Below are 23,347 nucleotides of genomic sequence, written 5' to 3'. Positions count from 1 at the left end.
GCTCCCTGAATTCCAGCTTAGCAGCGTGAGAGCAAGATTTCTAAGAGGGGGGTGGTGGCGGCGGTGGAGAGGTGTGCCTTCGCTTTCCAGAACCTAAAGGGGGGAAAGAGGGATAAATACATATGCAGAGGGAACTTGCTTTGGAAGAGGAAGTGCAGATTCAGGGCTCCAGAATCCAAATTTTATCCCTGTCGCCTGTCTGCGGCGTGTGAAGAGGAAGGTAAGGACAAAAGAAACCCTTGTGATCTCTTTCCTCCTCTTAGAGAATTTGTCTTTGGGGTTTTTTTTTCTTTTCATGCGATTGCCTCCACCTTTGCCGCGACAGGCCCGTTGCTAAGATTCTGCTACCGAATCAGATGTGTGCCCCCCCCCCCAATTTTCACCACAGTGCTTTTCTTATTTTGATCTGTACTTGGAACGTAATACGAATAAATATATATAAATGTAGTCAGGCCTTACGACAGCTGTAGAAGCCAGGGAATGGGGGTGGGCCGTCGCTGTGTTGCATCTGAAGCTTCCAGGTTTATTTATTTTTAAGGGAGTTACTACAACGCAGAGATGTTAGGTACTGGCTGTCGATTTATTCTTTCATTTCCCCTTGGGGGGAAAAAAATCTTGTGTAAGGATTTAATCCCTGGGAAGCTCAGTGTTGGGTGTAGGTAGAAGCACCTCACTCCCATGACGTCATTTTAAGCACCTGCTAATCCTAAATTCGGGTTATTCTGATGTTGCCGCTTTCCACTGGCAGGCCCTCTCCTTTATTAGACCCCGCCTTTGTTTTATTTTTTAGTGTTATTTAATTTTAACAGCTCCACATAATATTGCGAATGGCATTGCATCATTCTTCCCTTGGTTTCCCCCTGAAATTTACTACCTGCCAGTGTCATTGGATGACATTGGGTTCCAGTAATGAGATTAATTATTTTACAAGGTTTTTATTTTCCCTCTCCTCTTCACCCCCCACCCTTGTGGCCTCTAAACTAGGAAGGCTTTAAAAGGAAGTTTCTATCCTCTGATCACTCCTAATTGACCTTATCTACCTTTTCCAGGTTGTCTGTAATATCCCTGCACACAGTATTCCGACTGCATCTGTGACTTCAGATCTCTTTTAAATGTCCTTAAGGTGCTTGCTTTGTTTTCTTTCCCTCGTAGTCGAGAACATTGGATTTAACCGTGTTTACTCCGGGTCTAACGCGCCATCAAATCTAATGCGCACCTCAATTTTCAGAACCTTGAAACCCCCCAAAACTATTTGCTGGTGAATGTAAATGTGCCATCAAATCTAATGTGCACCTTAATTTTCGCAGCATAATTGGGCCAAAAAAGGTGCACAGTAAATAGAGTACCTTTCATTTGCGTTTCCGGACCCAGAAACCTCCCCCCTAAATATTTCACACATGACTCAAAATTTTGGTTTTGGTTTTTTGCAGAATTTAGGCCACTTTATTGATTACAGAAAGTGACTGGTTGCATAGGCTCTGGTTCGACTAGCTCCCTGCCATGCAGGTAGCGTTGACCCAGGGTTCCAGCCAAGGGTGAACACCTGGATAAGTGGAAAGCTGGGAACAGGCTAATTCCGCTACCCAAATGTCTCCCTGGACTCTGGCACGGGCACAACCCCCTCTCAGGGGTTGACCAAACCATCGAGTTTTGGATTCCTTTAACGGAATACCCTTCACATAGGAATGGCGAGAGCGTTCTCCCATCCCTATCACCTGAACCAGAGCCCATCCACAACCTTACGAGTTGTGACAATTTGCTATGCGGCAGGCGAAACCCAAATGGCAACAGCCAATCAGCCAAGTGGGGAAAATTCCTTCTGTGCCCCTGTCCCAACGACAGACGACACACGACGGCATTGCAAGGTCAAGAGCACAGCCCTAAAAGTAGGGAGAGGTGGATAGGTGTTCCAATGCACACACCGAAAGAGGAAGCTATGGGTCATGTGCATGGGCATAAATAGGTCCCTCAAACCATTTGGACTGCATCCCATTGGCCAGATTGTACCCAGCTTCGAGGGACCTACCAATCAGGTGTTGTGGCTGACCAATTGTACCCACCCACAACACAGGGTGTCAGTTTTCCAGGTCTCACCGCAATATGTGCCCTCTTTAAGGGAGGACCCGATTTACTTATTTGCTTGCTTGCTTACTGTGGCAGCCTGCCTGACATTGTCACTAAGCTTCCTACTGTTGCCCCAAGGTCTCTCTGCTAGATAGTGCAGATCCTAGTTTAGACTCCACCACTAAAATGAAGGTAGGTTTTTGGCCTTGCTGCCTATTACCGTTCTTCTAGTTTATATGAGTCCAGGAACATTTGTAGCCTTTGCTGTAGTGAGTGCTTAAAGCAGACTTAAGCTGTAGTCCTAATTTGGGACCTTGTGAAGTGTTTTTCTGCACTTGGAAGCCAGTATGGATTACCTGCGGTATGCCAATACTGATGAGGGTATATAAGCATATATACTGCAGTATATGGTCTATTTATCTACCTAGTATAGAAAACCCTGAACAGCTTAGAACCAGTTTTTACTTGTGCCATCTCCTTACTCCAGGTACCACTCGACCAATTCAATCTGCGGAACTGACACTCTTCCATTTGCCACGGAATACTTGTTCCACACTTGTAGGAAACCGATATTTTAGTGGGGCAGGGGCTGCACTTTGGAACTCCCTGCCACTTGACAGCAGGCAGGCACCTTCACTGTGCTCTTTCTGGCGTCTGCTTAAAACACTCTTGTTTAGGCAAGCCTGCCCAGACGTGCAGAAGTTACATGTGTTTTATCTCTTTTTAGCTATAGTTGATTTTAATTCTTTCGGATTGCTTATATTGGATTGCTGTGAACCGTCCTGAGATATTATGATGAGGGCTGGTGTGTGTGTGTGTACATATATATTGTTTATTGTTTTTTACTGATAATAATTTTTTTCATATTGTTACAAACACTTTGTTTTTGTTTTTTTAAATCAAAAGGTTTCTAAATTGCCTTATTTTTTTTTTAAAAAAAACTATCTGCACAGTTTTTTTAAAAAAAATGTTTAAATAATTTTTATTCATTTTCAGTTACAAAAATCCAGTATGTGCCATATTATATTCATACCAAATAGCAGTACCAATTGAAATTCAAATAAATTACATAGCCAATTATAAATTTTGTATGGCTTTCCACGTGCTTCCCTTTAATTCTTCCTCCAGACTGTTGCTCAAACCAAATACAATCCATTCTTGATAAAATCCCTTATACCACAGCTACAATGATTAACTTCAGTTCGCATTAATACGTATAGTAATTTTTAAATTCACAAATGAAGTTCTCCTTTCTTCTTCCTGTGTGAGGTTTTAATCAATGGTTCAATCATTCCTTTTTCAAATATTATGCCCATATTAATTATTCCTGATCTCCTTGTTGACTCGGAGTTACTCACTTAAAAATATTCAGAAGCCATTCCCCAATAATAGAACCATAGAACAATAGAATTGTAGAGTTGGAAGGGACCACGAGGGTCATCTGGTCCAACCCCCAGCAATGCAGGAATATTTTGCTTAACATGGGGCTTGAACCCACAACGCTGAGATTAAGAGTCTCATGCTCTACTGACAAGATGTTTTGTATTTCCTCCTGCAAAACGCTGATCGGCAACAAATAATGCACAGTCGCAGAAATGGGCACAACTGCATCTACCGTCATTCAAGTTGAATAACTGGTTGTTGGCATCTGTCTGTCTCGGGAGACAATGTCAAACTTTTGGAAGGTTGCAGCGCCTGTCGTGGCTGTAGAGACCGATTTGGGAGAGACATGTTTTGCTGCAGCCAGGGCAGATGAAGGAGTCTGGTTGTAATGCTGCTAATGCAATAAAATTAAATAACTATGCTTAAGCTCTATTTGGAAATTAGGGGCACAATTGCGTTGGAGACGAAAATGTGTCATTTGGATGGTCAAAAAAACCAAGGTACTGGGCTGTATTCGGCTTCCCTGTTCTATTAGTGCAAGCCAGCACAAGTATTCCCACTAGTGCAGTGGGGCTCTCCCCCCACACCCATTTTCCTCCAGCTCCTTTTGTAGCTCCACTCCAGAGGATCAGGAAAGCCCCCCAGAACAAGCGCAAGGTGGGTAGATTGTTGGATAAACACAGATGCTTGCATTGAGTGAACAACAACCCTGGCACTGTGTTGAATTCCGCCCACTTACCTTACTGTGACGTGCGAACCAGTGTGTATGGTTTCTTTATTATTGCATTTAGTGACTTGGGTGGTCTAAACCACTGAGTCTCTTGGGCTTGCCGATCGGAAGGTTGGCAGTTCAAATCCCCACAACGGAGTGAGCTCCCGTTGCTCTTTCCCAGCTCCTGCCAACCTAGCAGTTCGAAAGCACACCAGTGCAAGTAGATAAATAGGTACAGCTGTGGTGGGAAGGTAAACGGCTTTTCCATGTGCTCTGGTTTCCGTCATGGTGTCCCGTTGCACCAGAAGTGGTTTAGTCATGCTGGCCACATGACCCAGAAAGCTGTCTGTGGACAAACGCCGGCTCCCTCAGCCTGAAAGCGAGATGAGCGCCACAACCCCATACAGTGGTACCTCTGGTTATGTGCTTAATTCGTTCCAGAGGTCTGTTCTTAACCTGAAACTGTTCTTAACCTGAAGCACCACTTTAGCTAATGGGGCCTCCTGCAGCTGCCGTGCGATTTCTGTTCTCAACCTGAAGCAAAGTTCCTAACCTGAAGCACTATTTCTGGGTTAGCGGAGTCTGTAACCTGAAGTGTCTGTAACCTGAAGCGTCTGTAACCCGAGGTACCATTGTATATTCCACCTTCCTTCCAGGGAGGAAAGCCGCCTTTGACTGGACTTAACTGTCCAGGGGTCCTTTACCTTTACCTTATTGCATTTATATTCCACCTTTCCTCCAGGGAGCTGAAGGTGATGCATGTGGTTTTGCCCCTCCTCGTTTCATCCTCACAACAAACCCTATGAGTTAGCTTATTCCGAGAGACAGTGACTGGCCCCAGGACACCAGTCTGTTTGATGGCTACATGAGGGATTTGAATCCTGGTTTCACAGGTCCTAGTCCCCACACTCTTAACTATTGTACACTTTTCAGGCTTGTAGCTTGTTGCTCTCAGCTTGAAGGGGATGCTGACACGTTTGTGGTTTATGGAGTAACCATGATATGCATACGGGACCTGGGTGGGTGGGTTTGCTTTTTCCTCTTGCTTAGCAGCACACTTCCATTTGTCAAACCTCAGTTTACAGTGATGTCCGGACCAACAAACTGTGACCTGAATAGCTCCTTCCAAGCCAGTATTGCAATTCAGGATCGTTCTGGTTTGGACCTTGCTGCGGATAGTTTTGACAAACAAGGAAGTGTCCTATCAAGGAGGATGAAACTGCCAGCGGTATCTTATTCATGATCCTTCAAAGTATGTTTTGGAAGTTGGGAGATGTCTCCATATAGCCATTATTTCTCAGAATGGGGTGGGCCTAGAGGAACATGGCATACCAAGACAGTGTGTGTATGTCCACACGGTTTCACATGTTAAAAGAGTTACACCCAGGATTTAGCAAATAATAGTGTCATCACTATGCTATTGGTAGTGATGGTTGGTTGATTGCATATATGGTTTATAAATGTATTGAATACATAAACAGAAAATGTGGAATTAAGAATCCCAGATTGTTGCAGGGCCAGTTAGTATTTCAGAGGATAAGTGGAATATACATTAAAATAATAACAACAGATATATTATCATCATTCACAACTTACGGTTTTATTTCTATTATGAGCTTTTTAGGTCAATTTTGTTTTTAACCTCCGGCTGTTATTGATAATATTAATGTCTATGCAAAGATGTTTAAGGTGCATACAAATTACGTTAAATAAATGAAACATGTAGTTTGGCAAGTACTGCCCTCAGTTAGTCCAAAGGTCACATCTTGGTGAACTAGATAAGTCCTGGATTTGTTTCATCACTGCTTGACTCATATCAGGGTCATGCAGGTGGGACAGCCCCAGAGGTAGTCTCCAGGAAAAATGCCAGGGTGAGGCATTGCAAGATATAATCTGTAGGCAACCAAGCCAGAATCAAGACTCCAGGCTGCAGTCAGCTGAGCCTCATTCCATTTCTCCTGGCTCAACAGAAAAGGAAGAGGTCTACTGGTAATTATATGTATTTACTATGTTCATGATCCACCTTTCAGTATAGGCACTCAGTAGGAATTGCATCTTAACAATAGGTTACAGCCTAAGGGCCACCATAAGAAAGGGGGGGGGGGAATGGCCTGGGGAGGGATAGGTGCAAATTTGAGTTTGCTGCCTTTGGTGTTGCTGAACTGTGGTCAAAGATCGCTAGTGGTCTGTGAGCTTTATTTCGGTGGTTGCAGAGGAAAGATGGTGCCTCCATCATATTAAATATCCATATTGATTTCTTATTGTATTTTTATTGCTTCTCGTGTTCCTCGTATTGCTTGTTAGTGCATCAACATTTGAATTCGATATATAAGAAGCAAAATCTGCAACAAAAATACAATTCATTGTGAAACAACAGGCATAATAACAATAACAATAATAACAACAACAATAATAGCAAATTTATATACCTCCCTGCATCTGAGGATGACACTGTGGTTCACAAGATAAACATACAGGATAAAAGCACAAAATAAATAAAAATAGAAACAAAAGCACAAAATAAATAGAAACAAAACAAAACAAAACAACCCCTCCCTCCCACAAACACATTTAAAAGGCTATGGAATGTTAATCAGTCAAAGGCCTGGCTGAAGAGGAATGTTTTCTCCTGGCGCTTAAAGATATATAATGATGTTTGAAATAACGTTTGTAAAAAAACAAAAAAAAACAAAAAAAAACACCAGAAGCTTTTTTGGGGGGAATTACAGGGAATTATAGGGACAGAACTATCTAAACTGTATAGAAACTTATTACTACAGTGGCAAGAATGTTACTTGCCCCAAAATGTAAAGAAGCAGAAGTCCCAGCAAAGGAAGAATGGATACAAAAATTTATGGATTATGCAGAAATGGCGAAACTTAACGGAAGTATAAGAAATCAAGATAACAGTTTATTAAAATAAAAGAATGGAAATGGTTTATTGAATATTTACAGATGAATTTTAAACAGATAAAAACATTGGCAGGATTATTGTAACAACCTGCAGCTCATAAGAGTATATATTTAAAGAAGATGAATAAGGAACCGCAGAAAGAGGGGGAAGGAAGTCAAGTTTTGAAATGTCAAAATGATTATAAAATTAGTGAAATGTATAAACTTGAAAAGTATAAATAAAACAATTCGAAGGAGGAGGAGGAGGAGGAGATGATACATAATGAAAACACCAGATGAAGCTCCCTGGTGGTTGTTCAAGACCCTTGGGTGATTTTCAGGTGGTCTGCAGGGGATAAAGTATGGGAACCACTTGCATAATAAAGGCACATACTGAACAGATGGGACATCCTGTGATGGAAGACAATCTGAGAAGAGAGGGGCCTCATGGGATTTGGTCCCAGACAAGCTGATAGAGAGGGTTTCACTGTGTCATCTTCCCCAGTGATGGAACCAGGTGGAGTAAGATCTCAGGTGGGCCAGGCAGAGACATGTGGAGCAGGGGCGGGCAAGACGTCAGAAGCAGAGTCCAAGATTTAGGGAGAAAACAAAGATCTGGACCACGTGAGAGGCTGTATTGCCAGATGCAGAGCCACCTTGGAAATCCCACCGCCTAGGCCCCTTTTGTGCAATTTTTGCTTTGTTTTATTTATGCAACAAAATTTAAATAACAGCTGTTTGCACAATAAAATAAAATAAAATCGGGGAAAAAAAATACACGAGGCATTACACTTACACTGTAAAACAAGAAAACCCTTAATAAAATATATTTAAAAAACAAAATATACCTTAATAATCCCAATGAACATTGAAGTTAGGAAATGTTTAAAAATTCAAAACGTAATTGAAATCAGCGGTTAAAATAAAATTGCAGATTAAAACACAAATATGGGTAGGCTTGCAGAAACAAACATTAAAAAAACCAACAACAACAGGTGCTAAAAACGGTTTAGCAAAGATGTTTGCCTGAGGTCAATAGACAGGGAATAGTCTAGGGGCTGCCGAGCTAAAAAAAATCTATTCCTGATAAGTGCAGAATGAATATTGTGTTTCAGTCAGGGTCATCAACAAACAGGTAGAAGGGGTAGGGAGGGTATGTTTAGTGTCCACCTAATTTCATTCACTCTTCAGGTGTGCTGCTTTTACTATTAAAACATAATTGGCTGGTTTCAGTATGTGCTTCTCAGAAGTAGCCTCCTTCAGATAACCTCTTCCTACTGAGGAAGAAAAAATTGCAATGTTGATGTCCGCCACTGCCTTGATAGTCTATTTCCCACGCAAAGACTGCTAATCTGCTTCTCATCATTATGTTGTTACTGACTAATGTACATTCACCATCTTGGCCATTGGCATCCAAGATGCTTGTGTTTTTAAGACACGCCCTATTCCTGAGAATCGGATTTGTTTCGACTGTTTTAATAACTGAATTTGAAATCGTCGTAACCTGCTCTGGTATCTGTTGGTGAAGAAGGTTGGGTAACAGATTTAGTAGCAGTGGCGGTAGTAATAATATCATAGCAAAAACATAAAATACAAAACGAACTAATAAATACGAATGTAAAATAAGTAATCACTTTACAGCTTCAGCAAGGTAAAATACCTAGACTGTAATTCATCCCAATGTTGTTGTTTTTATGTCAAAGTTGGCAAAATGGTGTGTGTGTGGTTTTTTTTGTGGGAGTTGTGAAATTGCACATGGTTGCTTGCTGTTGTATTTTTGTATCTTGATTTCCCTTGGGTTTTAGAAAAGCTAAGGAAATTTTCAGGTACAGTGGTACCTCTGGATGCGAACGGGATCCGTTCTGGAGCCCCATTCGCATCCTGAAGTGAATGCAACCTGCGTCTGCGCGGGTCGCAATTTGCCGCTTCTGCACATGTGTGTGACGTCATTTTGAGCATCTGTGCGAGCGGCGAAACCTGGAAGTAACATGCTTCGTTACTTCTGGGTCGCCGCGGAGTGCAACTTGAAAACGCTCGACCTGAAGCAACTTTAACCCGAGGTATGACTGTACATCTTGGAGCATGGGTAGGCAAACTAAGGCCCAGGGGCCGGATCAGGCCCAATTGCCTTCTCAATCCAGCCCGTGGATGGTCCGGGAATCAGCGTGTTTTTACATGAGTAGAATGTGTCCTTTTATTTAAAATGCATCTCTGGGTTATTTGTGGGGCATAGGAATTCCTTCATTTTTTCTCTCCAAATTGTAGTCCGGCCCCCCACAAAAGGTCTGAGGGACAGTGGACCGGCCCCCTTCTGAAAAACTTAGCTGACCCCTGTTGGAGTAAGAGAGGCAGCACCTTTTGCTCTCTCCAGGCTCCACTTTATATATAAAAAAAAATAGCCACTGAGATTGCCACATCGTTCAGTTTGACTGGTTGCTCCGCAGCACACTGATGTGGTGATGAACAAATTTGCTTGAAGCAGGCATAGGCAAACTCCGGCCCTCCATATGTTTGAGACTACAATTACTCCACCCCTGACCACTGGTCCTGTTAGCTAGAGATGATGGGAATTGTAGTCCCAAACATCTAGAGGGCTGGAGTTTGCCTATGCCTGGCCTAAAGTATCAACCCTTGTGAGGGTGTGTCCCCGTCCGGTTCATGGGCGATCGAAGTCCCGGCTAGGGACGTCGGGACGGGGGGCAAGATGGCAGGGTGGAAGCAGGAACGGGAGTCCAGGAGTCAGGAAGCCAAGAGTCTGAGGGTCAGGAAGCAAGGAGTCACGAAGTCAGGGGTCCAAGGATCAAGAAGCAAGGAGTCACGGAGTCAAATGCATCAAGGCAGGGAATGTGTTGCTGTGGCAAAGAGCCGAAGGGAAATGTTGACCTTATATCCCTTCCCAGCTCTTGCCACCAGGTGCTGTGAGTTACCAATTAGCCTCACCTGTGCTTCTTCAGAACAAACTTAGAAAGGCCCCAGTCCTGCAAAGTCCTACTGGTCACAGGGCCTGACTCCTGCATTCACTCCTGACAGGGTGGAGTCCTTGTCAGATGGCAGTTATGTCTCAGATCAAAGTTCTGGCTCTTGGAAACTACTTTATGTAAGTGCTAACTATTTTAGAGAGCGAAGAGGTAGACTAGTTCATGCTGCCTTTGAGAAATGGTTGTACTAATCTGACCTGTAAGATTTGCATGTGTTAATGGTGGAATGTAGGACGCTCTCACCATCGAGGCAGAGTCTTAGGCAACAGACGCAACTAAGTATTGAAAAAACACCTCCAGGTGATGTTGTACACGTTTGTGTAGTCCGACACAAACTGCATTTGCTGTGCTGTGTTCGTTGTGGGGAGAGAAACATATTTCAAGTATCTTCTCTTTTCTAGGACTTTGAGTCCTCCATTCCTCCAGGCAACATTGTCTTCTTTGATTAGTTATTAGGACGTAGACTCATCTTCTCCATTCGCTGAGTTTCAACTTGTGTAGGTGGCAGTGGGATTGTTCCACATCTGACATCTGCATGTTCAGCAGAAGGTTCTGTGTGCTTGCAGCTGCATGTGGGCAGTCCCTTTGGCATGTCATAGAATAGAATCATAGAATCATAGAGTTGGAAGAGACCACAAGGGCCATCGAGTCCAACCCCCTGCCAAGCAGGAAACACCATCAGAGTACTCCTGACATATGGTCGTCAAGCCTCTGCTTAAAGACCTCCAAAGAAGGAGACTCCACCACACTCCTTGGCAGCAAATTCCACTGTCGAACAGCTCTCACTGTCAGGAAGTTCTTCCTAATGTTTAGGTGGAATCTTTTTTCTTGTAGTTTGGAACCATTGCTCCGTGTCCGCTTCTCTGGAGCAGCAGAAAACAACCTTTCTCCCTCCTTTATGTGACATCCTTTTATATATTTGAACATGGCTATCATATCACCCCTTAACCTCCTCTTCTCCAGGCTAAACATGCCCAGCTCCCTTAGCCGTTCCTCATAAGGCATCGTTTCCAGGCCTTTGACCATTTTGGTTGCCCTCCTCTTGACACGTTCCAGTTTGTCAGTGTCCTTCTTGAACTGTGGTGCCCAGAACTGGACACAGTACTCCAGGTGAGGTCTGACCAGAGCAGAATATAGTGGCACTATTACTTCCCTTGATCTAGATGCTATACTCCTATTGATGCAGCCCAGAATTGCATTGGCTTTTTTAGCTGCCGCATCACACTGTTGGCTCATGTCAAGTTTGTGGTCAACCAAGACTCCTAGATCCTTTTCACATGTACTGCTCTCAAGCCAGGTGTCACCCATCTTGTATTTGTGCCTCTCATTTTTTTGCCCAAGTGCAATACTTTACATTTCTCCCTGTTAAAATTCATCTTGTTTGTTTGGGCCCAGTTCTCTAATCTGTCAAGGTCGTTTTGAAGTGTGATCCTGTCCTCTGGGGTGTTAGCCACCCCTCCCAGTTTGGTGTCATCTGCAAATTTGATCAGGATGCCCTTGAGTCCATCATCCAAGTCGTTGATAAAGATGTTGAATAAGACTGGGCCCAAGACAGAACCCTGTGGCACCCCACTAGTCACTCTTCTCCAGGATGAAGAGGAACCATTGATGAGCACCCTTTGGTTTCGGTCAGTCAGCCAGTTACAAATCCACTGAGTGGTAGCATAGTCAAGTCCGCATTTTACCAGCTTCTTTACGAGAATATCATGGGGCACCTTGTCAAATGCCTTGCTGAAATCAAGGTAGACTACATCCACTGCCAATGTCAATGTCAATCTTGAGTTCTTTCTCATGCGGTGGTACCATCTATGTTCATAAAGGTGTATGTCCCTCTGTCAAGACGGTTGATTTCAACAGGTGGAAAATATAATGGGGGACGCGAGTGGCACTGTGGGTTAAACCACAGAGCCTAGGACTTGCTGATCAGAAGGTCGGCAGTTTGAATCCCTGCAACAGGGTGAGCCCCCGTTGCTCGGTCCCTGCTCCTGCCAACCTAGCAGTTCGAAAGCACGTCAAAGTGCAAGTAGATAAATATGTACTGCTCCGGCGGGAAGGTAAACAGCGTTTCCGTGCACTGCTCTGGTTCGCCAGAAGCAGCTTAGTCTTGCTGGCCACATGACCTGGAAGCTGTACGCCGGCTCCCTCGGCCAATAAAGCGAGATGAGTGCCGCAACCCCAGAGTCGGTCAAGACTGGACCTAATGGTCAGGGGACCCTTTACCTTTACGATATAATGGTGGTGATGAATCATGTGTATGTCTGTGTGTGTACATACACACAGTATGTATTTAAATGGGATTGTTTTAGTATGCATGTTAATGCTTGTGCAATTAGCTTTTAAATTTAGAAACCACATAGAAACTAATTTAAATTATATAACTTAATTGTATATAAATTGATTTAATACTACTAATAGTAGACAGTTGTTGGGGACTGGCTGGACAAAGAGGAGTGATGGGAGGCTCCCAGGGTTCAAAATTAGTCGGCCGCATTTTGCACCTGGCTGTTGGCCACGTGCAACCAAGTGAAGGCACTCGACACCTCCACCATCTGGAGGTTCATGCCTGGGGATCCTTGGATCTTATTTACTGTTTGGACAAAATATGCAACTTTTGCATTTTCTCTGTGTGGCAATTGGAGAATATATATGTTTTAAGGAAGAATGCTAGAGAGTTGGAATTTTAATTTTTGTTTATGCTTGTATTTGGGCTTATACGAATTTTATTTATTTTACTTGTATGTGTATTCAGGTAGGTGGTTCCATTGGTTTCTTAAATGCTTGCTTTGTGATCCTCTGATGACTAAATACAAACAATTCCGGATCTATATGACTGTGAAGGAAGTAAAAACAGGATTACTGTTAACTGTGAATGATTAATTAAATGGTTGTGGTAGACAGGATATGTTATGCCTCTTCCCACACAAAACTAATAATTTCACCGATCGTTTAATATTCCCCAAATGTTCAATTTCCAATATATATTTAGTTGCTAGCTAGTGTATCTGTTTAAAGTGATATGAGACTGTGATACTAAAGGGATGGGCATTTGGGGGGAAATGTTCTCTCCCCACCCCCACCCCCTTTTCCAAGTTATTCATGTAAGACTTTCCCTTTATATTAGATGTGGCAATATAGCATGTGCAGAAAAATTTCTCTGTTATGTGGACAGAGGATCAGTCCTACCATTAGGCAGATTGAGGCAACTGCCTAAGGCGGCAGATGCCCATGGGCAAAAGTAACAGCCTCTGACTTTTCCTCCTGAGCTCTCCATCATTCCCCTTCTGGGACCCCTATCCTGGCCTGCTGCCTTGGGCACAATGAAAGATGCTATCATACCACCAATGCTGATGTACATTTTTGACTGCCAGACCAGTTTACCCGTGTACGTGGAATTGAGAAGGGCCGCCATCTTATCATTTGACTCAGGCAGCAAAATGTCTTGGGACTCAGGCGGCAGGATGAGATTTTTTAAATTCTCTTGCGTATACGTTCTTATCTTAACCATTAAAAGATTTATATAATTTTGACATTTGTGAGTATTGAGAACAATTTTTGGGGAGAAAAATTGTCTTCATTTGAAATTAACAACCTGAATTAACTTGCTAGCATTTTAAAAATTTTCCATTACTACTGTGATTTTACACAGTAATTTGAGCTTCTTGTGTGCACATCAGCCTTTTTTCACAACATCGTTTAGATTTGTTAATTGTTCACTTTGTTCACAGGATGAGCTTGCTTCGTCTTTTTTTTTTTTTTTTAAGCTCTCCCACCCCCCTAATTTTTCTCTTTCCAATGAATGTAGAAAATAACTATTGTAGAACAACCTGCCATATGGCGGATGGCCACTTTCTGTGTTTTAACTGTGTTAAGTGTAACCACTAGAGGGTAGCTGACCATTTCAGTTACATTAATTCACAAGTTTTTTTTCCACCAAGCAACAGGTGGTCCGTCTGTTTAGGAGAAAATGCAAATGCTTGGGGAGACCTTCTGTTGTGCTGATGTTGTTCAAACGCTTGCAAATTTGTTAGTGCCGATGAATTTAAATTTATAGCATCACAACTCCACATAATGTTTGCTCAGAAGCAAGCCCTACTTGTTCAGTGGGTATTATTCCTTAGTGAGCATGTGTAAGATTGTAGTGCAAAACAACAATTGATGAATGAAATGACAGTAATGAATGGAAAAGAATTCTTATTCATTGGAAACACTTAACATTTATGTAGTTCATTTCAGGTATCTGCATTATTCCAGCCCACTAAGCCAAATTGCAGCATCCAGTAGCAGCTGATGCAAACATATTTCAATACTGAGGGATGCGGGTGGCTCTGTGGTCTAAACCACTGAGCCTCTTAGGCTTACCAATCAGAAGGTCGGCGGTTCGAATCCCTGCGACGGAGTGAGCTCCTGTTGCTCTGTCCCAGTTCCTGCCAACCTAGCAGTTCAAAAGCACACCAGTGCAAGTAGATAAGTAGGTATCACTGCAGCGGGAAGGTAAATGGCATTTCCCTGTGCTCTGGTTTCCGTCACAGTGTTCTGTTGAGCCAGAAGCAGTTTAGTCATCCTGGCCACATGACCCAGAAAGCTGTTTGTGGACAAACGCTGGCTCCCTCGGCCTGAAAGCTAGATGAGCAACCGTTTCAAACATTGCCAACTGCCTACCTGACCGGTAGATATACAAAAACCCCAGTAGAACATCGTTTATGTCCTTGCCTTATGAAAATTAAAGAGGATCTTACACATTACTTCCTCTATTGCCCCATTTACTCGGGGTTTAGAGACGCATTGCTGCAAATTATACCCAACTCTATAACCAGTCCTGAAGATAGAGTAAATTTTTTGTTAGTTGATGCAAACCCACGCATTACCCATGTGGTAGCGGTCTTTGTGATGAAGGCCATGAAAGCCAGGGAAAGATTTATAGACGACAATGTAAAGACCCCTTCACCGTCTGTTTAACTCGCTGCTTGTTTTCCCTCCTTTTCTATCTTGTGGGAAGAAGGTTTTGTTGGCATAGTATGTAATGAATTTTAATATTTTTAACTACTGTAGTGTTGATTTTTGTGCACAGGCATGGTCCTCACAATAAACGGATTTGATTTGATTTGATTTAGATGAGCAACCCCATAGTCGCCTTTGACTGGACTCAACCGTCCAGGGGTCCTTTACCTTCTACCTTTTTTATTTCAATAACGGCTTATTTACAAATGGTTGGCTATCATTAGTTAGTATAAAGTGCGTGTGTGTGTTAAATTTTAAATAAAACTGAATGAAATTTCTTTCATCATGTGTTCTTTTTGGAGATTCGGAACATTAACGGCAAGTTCTTCTTTTGCAGTGACCCGTATGTGAAACTTTCATTGTATGTAGCAGATGAAAACCGAGAACTTGCCTTGGTGCAGACAAAAACTATTAAAAAGGTAAGTGGCGATAATATATCCTTAACTGTTGGACAGTGTTCGAAATTAGCCAGGCGCATTTTACACCTGGCTGTCGGCTACTTGCGGCCAAGTGAAGACACCTGGGTACCAGGATGACGCCTGACATCTCCACCCACCTGGAGGTGCATGCCTGGGGATCCTTGGATCGTGATTGTTTTCCCACACTAATACCATACCCTGTAGAATTCTATGTGCTATATCTCATGTGCACAATCAGGATGAATTTCAGGAACCCAAATGCTTTTTCTGTGCAGCCTGAGCAGGGGCAGTGAACAACGTTATAGTTAATTTGTTGTCACGTGTCTTCACTTACACCACTCCACTGCCCAGATCACAGTTGTGAAAAGTATCCCTATGTAATGCCCATGTCACAAAATGCATAGCATAACACACATACACACATTTATGAGCCACCTTGAGGGGCTCGCTTAAGGGTTATTCCCACTTGTTGCTGGGTGGCGCTGTGGGTTAAACCACAGAGCCTAGAACTTGCTGATCAGAAGGTCGGCGGTTCAAATCTCCGTGACGGGGTGAGCTCCCGTTGCTCGGTCCCTGCTTCTGCCAACCTAGCAGTTCGAAAGCACGTCAAAGTGCAAGTAGATAAATAGGTACCACTCCGGTGGGAAGGTAAACGGCGTTTCCGTGCACTGCTCTGGTTCGCCAGAAGCAGCTTAGTCATGCTGGCCACATGACCCGGAAGCTGTACGCCAGCGCCCTTGGCCAGTAAAGCGAGATGAGTGCCGCAACCCCAGAGTCGGTCACGACTGGACCTAATGGTCAGGGGTTCCTTTACCTTTATATACATTTTTTAAAAATGAATGAATGAATGAATATTGATTTTGGCCACAACTTTAAAAGGTTATCATCTGAAATACTTGGGGCAAAAAGTGGTTTTCTGTGCCGATCATAAATTTATATTTGGCATTTTTACCAGCGATTCTGCTTCAGAGATCTAGATCTACTCCTCTACTTGCAAACACTGACCATGTACCCTCTCGCTCTCTCCCACTCCCCAGTAACGTGTTGAAGAATTTTAATAATGAAATATTTAACGGCCTTCATTAAGACATCTCTGCCCAGGTCATCAACAATCTGCCTCCCACTGTGAAGTTCCTATTTATAGTTGACGTCTATTTCTGGCTCATCCCACTTCACATGCCCTCCCACACGAAGTTTGCTCAGCAAATGAATTTGAAGCCTTTTGACGACAATGTCTTTATTGCAGATGAAAGCTGTTGCTATGATGTTTTTTCCCCTCTCTAGTTCTTTTTTACTTTCCTTTCTGATATTCTTAACAAAGAATGTCACTTTTGTTTTAATTGCTGCAAAATGTCAGACCTTCAGCGTTTTCTAAAGCTCTTTAAGATTTGGTGTTGCTAAATGTGATTTCCCCTCCTCCTTTTTTCTTGCAGACATTGAATCCGAAATGGAATGAAGAATTTTATTTTAGAGTAAGTTTTTCTGCTTTTAAATGACAAGTGTATTTCCTGTGCGATCAGCTGGCTCTGTGCTGTTGGCAATGGAATGTTGAATTAGATGGCCCAAAATCTAATGATCCAGCAAAGCAACTCTTATTTTCTTAAACATTCTAAACCAAATGTTTACAAAACATTTCTATCAATATGAAACATGGCCTTCTCTGGAAATGATTTTGTAATATACGATAGCACTGTTAATTTGCAACGTGTTTTATAGCCTGTTTTATCTTTTTCACAACATCCCTGCGAGGTGGTTCAACTTAGGGTGTTCTACACTAGTGGTTATCCCTATTTCCACTCGCAGGATATTTTAGGCCAAGGGGAAAAGATGGAGGCAAATAGACATATAGAGGAAGCAAAGGGCTGTGAATGAAAAAGGCTGGAGGTGGGGGAGAGGAAATGGGTTTCATTTGCTGGTTGTTTATAGATAGGTTCAAGCTTTTTAAACAGTGAAGATTGCTGGACTAGTATTCTGGTTTTGTGGGACAAGAGTATTGAAGCTGAGCAATAAATCTATTGCATTGGATGAAGACTAGAAAACAGGGATGCAGAAGCCAAGGCTACCAGAAGGCACTGGGATATAGTTCCCATCATCCCGTTTTGCCTTGTTGTCTAGGGTTGACGGGAGTTGCTGTCCATCATCTTGAGAGCCATAGGTTCCCAATCCCTGCTTTCAACCCAATCCAAGCTTGTATCCATAGTCCTAGTACCATAACTCCCTGCTCCCAGTACAGTTGTGTCACAAGCATGCTCAGTGGCAGTGGGTGAATTTGCTTGAAGAAACCTTGTTGGGATGGAGTGCAAAGGATGACTTCCTCCACGTACCAGAAATTAGCAGCGGTAGAAATAGGGATGCGGGTGGCGCTGTGGTCTAAACCACAGAGCCTAGGGCTTGCTGATCAGAAGGTCGGCGGTTCGAATCCCTGCGACAGGGTGAGCTCCCGTTGCTCGGTCCCTGCTCCTGCCAACCTAGCAGTTTAAAAGCGCGTCAAAGTGCAAATAGATAAATAGCTACCACTCTGGCGTTTCCATGCACTGCTCTGGTTTGCCAGAAGCATCTTAATAATGCTGGCCACATGACCCAGAAGCTGTCTTCGGACAAACGCTGGCTCCCTTGGCCTATAGAGCGAGATGAGTGCCGAAACCCCAGAGTCATCCACGACTGGACCTAAAGGTCAGGGGTCCTTTTACCTTTACCTTTAGAGACAGGGAGTCCTACTTTCAGCAATGTTAGAGTGTGGGGTTGCTGAGTAGCTAGCCACACCTTTCCATGCAGGTTTGGTTACTGGCATTGTTAAGGGGTTAGCCAATCATCGCCTACACTCTTTCTGTCTGAGATTTCTCCTCTGCTTCCAGTATTTATTTCCAGTGAAGACATGAATTTTCTTTCTTACCTCTGATTTACCCTAGAGCGGAGCCATTGGTTCTTACAAATGAGCCACTTTACCAGTGGGGCTGGTTTTCAACATCGCAATATATCACCAGCTAAATATCGTGATATACCATTACATCACGTTGTCTGAAATAAGGAACTATTTAGATGTGAACAGTAGGGCTGGGTCATATATCTGGTTTTCAACACCATGATATATTACCAGATAAACAATGTGATATACTAATATATCACCATGTCTGAGATAAGGATGGATCTATGTAGAGGCATTGGCTGGCTCCAGTTTTTCCTACATTGTGATTTTTGCATAGAGCGCGCGCGCGCGCACACACACACACACACACACACACTACCAATCACAATTCGCAGTGTATTGCCAGGTCAAAAATTATGACACCAGTATCATTGGGATACCAAGCACACAAATCCATGGGACCAACTTATGCTTCAGCTCATTGGTCCATCTGTTGCTGTGCTGTCTGCACTGACTGGTAGGAGACTCTCCTGGGTCTCAGAGTCTTCCACACTCCTGTCTGTAGATGTTGGGTATTTAATTTGGGACTTGACTTGAGTAAAATTTAATTAACTCCCCTGGCATTTGGGTGTGCATCGTCTTTATTAGAGTGCCTTGTACTCATGCCACTTCCTTGTTCTCATTAAACAAAACAGGAGGCAAGAGAGTTTTAAAGACCTAGTGTAGTTGTGGCCACAATTTTGGCAAATGTGCCTCAGGCCCGCTTCCAAACTTGGAAGAAGGCCATTGTAATGTACATTGTGACACAGAAGTGTTCTGTAGAAGGCTATACAGAAGTCAGATTTTAGTGTATTTTTCATCTTTGTTGGAAGCCGCCCAGAGTGGCTGGGGAAACCCAGCCAGATGGGCGGGGTACAAATAATTAATTATTATTATTATTATTATTATTATTATTATTATTATTATTTGAGCCCATATCTTTGTGACCAAGTGCACTTTATCCCATTTCTTTGTTTTGTTTTAAATGTTCTGCCATCTCACTTGTTCTACACCAAAGAAAATCCCCTGTGTTGCGAAACAGAACACTGAACAACAAGCAACACGTTGGCTAATAATATACTGAAAATATTTTTATAACACTAACTGTTTCAAAATTCATAAACATAAGACATATAATATGTGCATGGCGTCACAAACTAATAAGAATCAAATAAATGTTCCATGAACAGTGTTAAGTTGTGGGTAAACATATCAGACGACACAGCAATTCTTCAACAGCTCTTGTTTATTCACAGGCCAGAACAGAACTGAACTGAAGGGTTCAGCCAGCCTGCTTTTATAGAGCTCCACTACAACGCAACTGTAATACTTTCTGTAACTATCCAATCACTGAGAGTCACTTTCAATCCCTTATTTGCATATGTGGACCTGAGTGAAAACTACCTACAGTACCCCCCTGCTGGCACAGGGTGAGAACTTCAGTACATAACAAACAGGAACGGTAGGAGTGAAGTGACTGTCAAAGATCACTGAAATGGAGGCAGAATGCCTTTCCACAGTCAATATCCTACAAATGTGAGATGATGGGTGCTCCAAACATTGCAATAAGGTGCTCAAGCGCAGCACACTTTTTAGTGATAGCTGATCCTTGGACATTTGATGTACCTTTGGGGACTATTAATTTGTTCATTATCCTAGAAGAACTGTACTGTCTGCTGCTGGAATATTTATTTGATTCTTATTAGTTTGTGACTCCATGCACTTACTAGATGTCTTCTGTTTAAAAATACTGCCAATATCTCACTTGTTCTGGCTTATTCCAGCCTAGAAAGCCTCTACACAAACATGACCGCACGGATAATTTCTCTCCTCCAGTTTAAGAGGTTTCTGATGGTGGTTTGTTTATTTTTAGTTTAGCTTTGTTGCCATACACATTTTACAAGTGCATTGCGGCCAGCCACTTCTTACTGTTTCACCTGTTTCACCTGTCCCGATACTCACCTGCTACACCCTCACACATCCCTTTCAAGGGCCTGCCCTTGAAATTGTCCCAGAAACTCCAGCGGGTGCAGAATGCTGCAGCGAGGCTCCTCACGGGGTCCCTGCCATGGGAGCATATTCACCCAGTGCTTTACCAGTTGCACTGGCTCCCAGTTTAGTATTGAGTAAGGTTTAAGGTGCTGGTTTTGACCTTTAAAGCCCTTTGTGGCTTAGGGCCCTTGTATTTACAGGACCACCTCTCCTGGTATGCCCCGCAGAGGACCTTAAGGCCCATGAATAATCATAGTTTAGAGGTCCCAGACCCTAAGTTTTAAATTTGTTGTTAGCTGCCCTGAGCCCGGTTTTCTGAACCAGGAAAGGTGGGGTATAAATAAAAATTTATTATTATTTCCAGGGGTTGGTAGCACTGAAGTTTTGACAATCTAGTTAGTGGGGAGATTGACTGGGATGATGGAAGAAGTTCAACTTGTTGCTTTAGTCAATAAAGGCAAGAGGGAAGGACTAAGCAGTAGATGCCAAGATTAGATTAAGTGATTAGTGGACGTCAGCACCCAAACCGTACATGTGTTATAAATACGATGGGTAAATAATAATAATAATAATAATAATAATAATAATAATAATAATAATAATAATAATAATTTATTATTTGTACCTCGCCCATCTGGCTGGGTTTCCCCAGCCACTCTGGGCGGCTTCCATAAAAACCAAAAATACACTAAAATATCACAGATTAAAAACTTCCCTGATGTCTTCTGAATGTCAGGTAGTTATTTATCGCTTTGACATCTGATGGGAGGGCGTTCCACAGGGCAGGCGCCACTACCGAGAAGGCCCTCTGCCTGGTTCCCTGTAGCTTTGCTTCTCGCAATGAGGGAACCGCCAGAAGGCCCTCGGCGCTGGACCTCAGCGTCCGGGCAGAACGATAAACGGTAAACTTTGCATTTCCAAGTTCTAATCTTTACTACTTTGGAAATTCATTTTGAAAACACTGGCTTTAAGGGACCAGTCTTTATAGTCTAATCCTATAAGGTGGCACAATATGTAGGCAAAAAGGATTAATTTCACAGTTACGGATGGCCAAAGCCATACCACAGAGGCAATTGTATCATGAATGAAACTGCAGTGCAGTTTGTATTTTTAAGGATAATTTTTAGAATTTGTTTTAAAGGTGCATCATTTTACACTTATTTTACATGATCCATGAAAAAAAAACCGCCACTCATTTGCATTATACTTTCCCCAGGCTGGCTTACTCAACAAGATGAAGGGAAAGTAGATAACAATATTTTAAATGATTTCTCAGATTTAATATTGCAAGTGAGTGGGACTTTCGTATTGTTAACCAGTTTCTATAGAATGCTGTCTAAACTCTCGGATGTCTTTCTTTAAAGAGAGAGGGGGGGGGGCGGGAAAGGAAAGGAAAGGAAAGGGAGGCAAGGTAATATTTCAGCAGTTTAAATTTAATCTTTTGGAGCAGCTGCCTGTAAACACTGGGGCATTGTAGATTGTTAAAACTGTAGTATCTTTTTCAAATAGTGTCTGCGCAGTTGGACTTTTTTGTTAGCATTTTGGAAACAATATTTTTAGCAGTTTCTCAATTTGGAAAGATCATAAGTGGTTTTCAAGTTGATTTTTATAGCATGCTTAAACAGAGAAAATAGAGACGATTTTGTTTCTGCAGTCTTCCTTGCTGTCCCAGACACATTGATCTCTTCAGTGTTCTCTATAAGGAAGAGTGGGAAGAAATGGTCCAAGCCTGTTTTGATTAGTAATGCACAATCCCTGGGAATTGTCTTGGCACTGAACCCCACATGTCTGGTCCCGGCTTTTTCCATTCCAGTCACAACAAAGTTTAATACATAGGAATCTTTCTACCAGAACTTACGTCTGGTCATGTTATACTTCAGGTTTATAATGCTGCAATCTTAAACACACTTAGCGTTGATCACGGAGGGGCTTGCACCACAATCCTATTTATGTTTAGTTTATGCACACTTAATTTGGGAATAAGTACTATTAGACAGAGTAGGACTTAATTCCGAATAAACATGCATTCACCGCGTAACACTTTCTATTGATGACACGGTGGCTCAGTTTGCACAATCAAATCCTTCGGTCCTGTTAATAACTGTTAATTACGGCTTTGTATATCACTGCAGTTTCAAAAACCTCGAGTGTTGCTGGGGTGGGTGAGAAAAAATATATCAGCCCTGAATTCAGAGCTGTCTCAGTTTTTGGCCTGGGTCTAAAGAAGGAGAGTCCCCCCCCCCCCTTAAGATTTTATTAAAGCTTTTTTAGAATACAAGATGAAAGAAACTAATCTAAATAAAAACAAAAAGAAAGAAAGAAAGAAAGAAAGAAAGAAAGAAAGATGCAAAATCCTCCCTCAGAGGTAACTCTTAACCCTTGTCTCACTCAGAAAGTGTTGGAGCCTCCCTGTGCTATTTTTCTAGAAAAATAGGTGCCAGAACTCACCATGAATGCTTCCCTTGTTCTCTTATACAGCCATACCTCAGGTTACAGATGCTTCAAGTTGTGTTTTTTCGGGTTACGGACTGCTGAAACCCGGAAGTACCGGAACGGGTTACTTCCGGGTTTTGGTGGTTGCACATGCACAGAAGCGCTAAATTGTGCTATACGCATGCGCAGAAGCGCCGAATCGCAACCTGCGCGTGCGCAGACGCACCACTGTGGGTTGCAAACGCTGTGGGTTGTGAACGTGCATCCCGCACGGATCACGTTCGCAATCCGAGCGTCCACTGTAATGGCAGTGGTGCCTACCTGAGAGGTGCCGGAACTGAGTTCCTATGAGTTCCTGCTGAAAAAAGCCCCAGACCCTCCTAGCTCTCATCTGGGAACTTTCCTTTCTTATCCCAGTTTCCAACCCTTACCTTTAACATATTGTTACAGCTGTTGTAAACAGAGCAACAGGGGCAGCAGGAATCATGAGAGGAGCAATGACCGGGCTTCACGGTTTTTCCCACATTGCAATTATAATTTTTTTTACATAGCACATGCACACATCGTGAAT

The 23,347-nt window shown here is 42.7% G+C and overlaps 1 protein-coding gene across 6 annotated transcripts in view; it reads left to right on the top strand.

Moving 5' to 3' along the window:
• The window catches only part of NEDD4L (NEDD4 like E3 ubiquitin protein ligase), a 259,868-nt gene that overhangs the window by 108,381 nt on the left and 128,140 nt on the right, over positions 1 to 23,347 (top strand). For 5 of the 6 annotated variants that reach the window (XM_081881381.1, XM_081881380.1, XM_081881382.1 and 2 more), the window contains 2 exons: positions 15,365 to 15,446; positions 16,880 to 16,918. In XM_081881381.1, coding sequence (XP_081737507.1) covers positions 15,365 to 15,446; positions 16,880 to 16,918 — 121 coding nt within the window. Of the gene's footprint in view, positions 1 to 76; positions 221 to 15,364; positions 15,447 to 16,879; positions 16,919 to 23,347 lie in introns of those variants that run through there. The other variant, XM_081881373.1, reaches the window with a different exon arrangement.

Source organism: Podarcis erhardii (assembly GCF_964252035.2).
Source record: "Podarcis erhardii genome assembly, chromosome: 11".
In the NCBI taxonomy this organism is placed as follows: Eukaryota; Metazoa; Chordata; class Lepidosauria; order Squamata; family Lacertidae; genus Podarcis; species Podarcis erhardii.
This window is presented reverse-complemented; position numbering and strand designations above follow the sequence as displayed.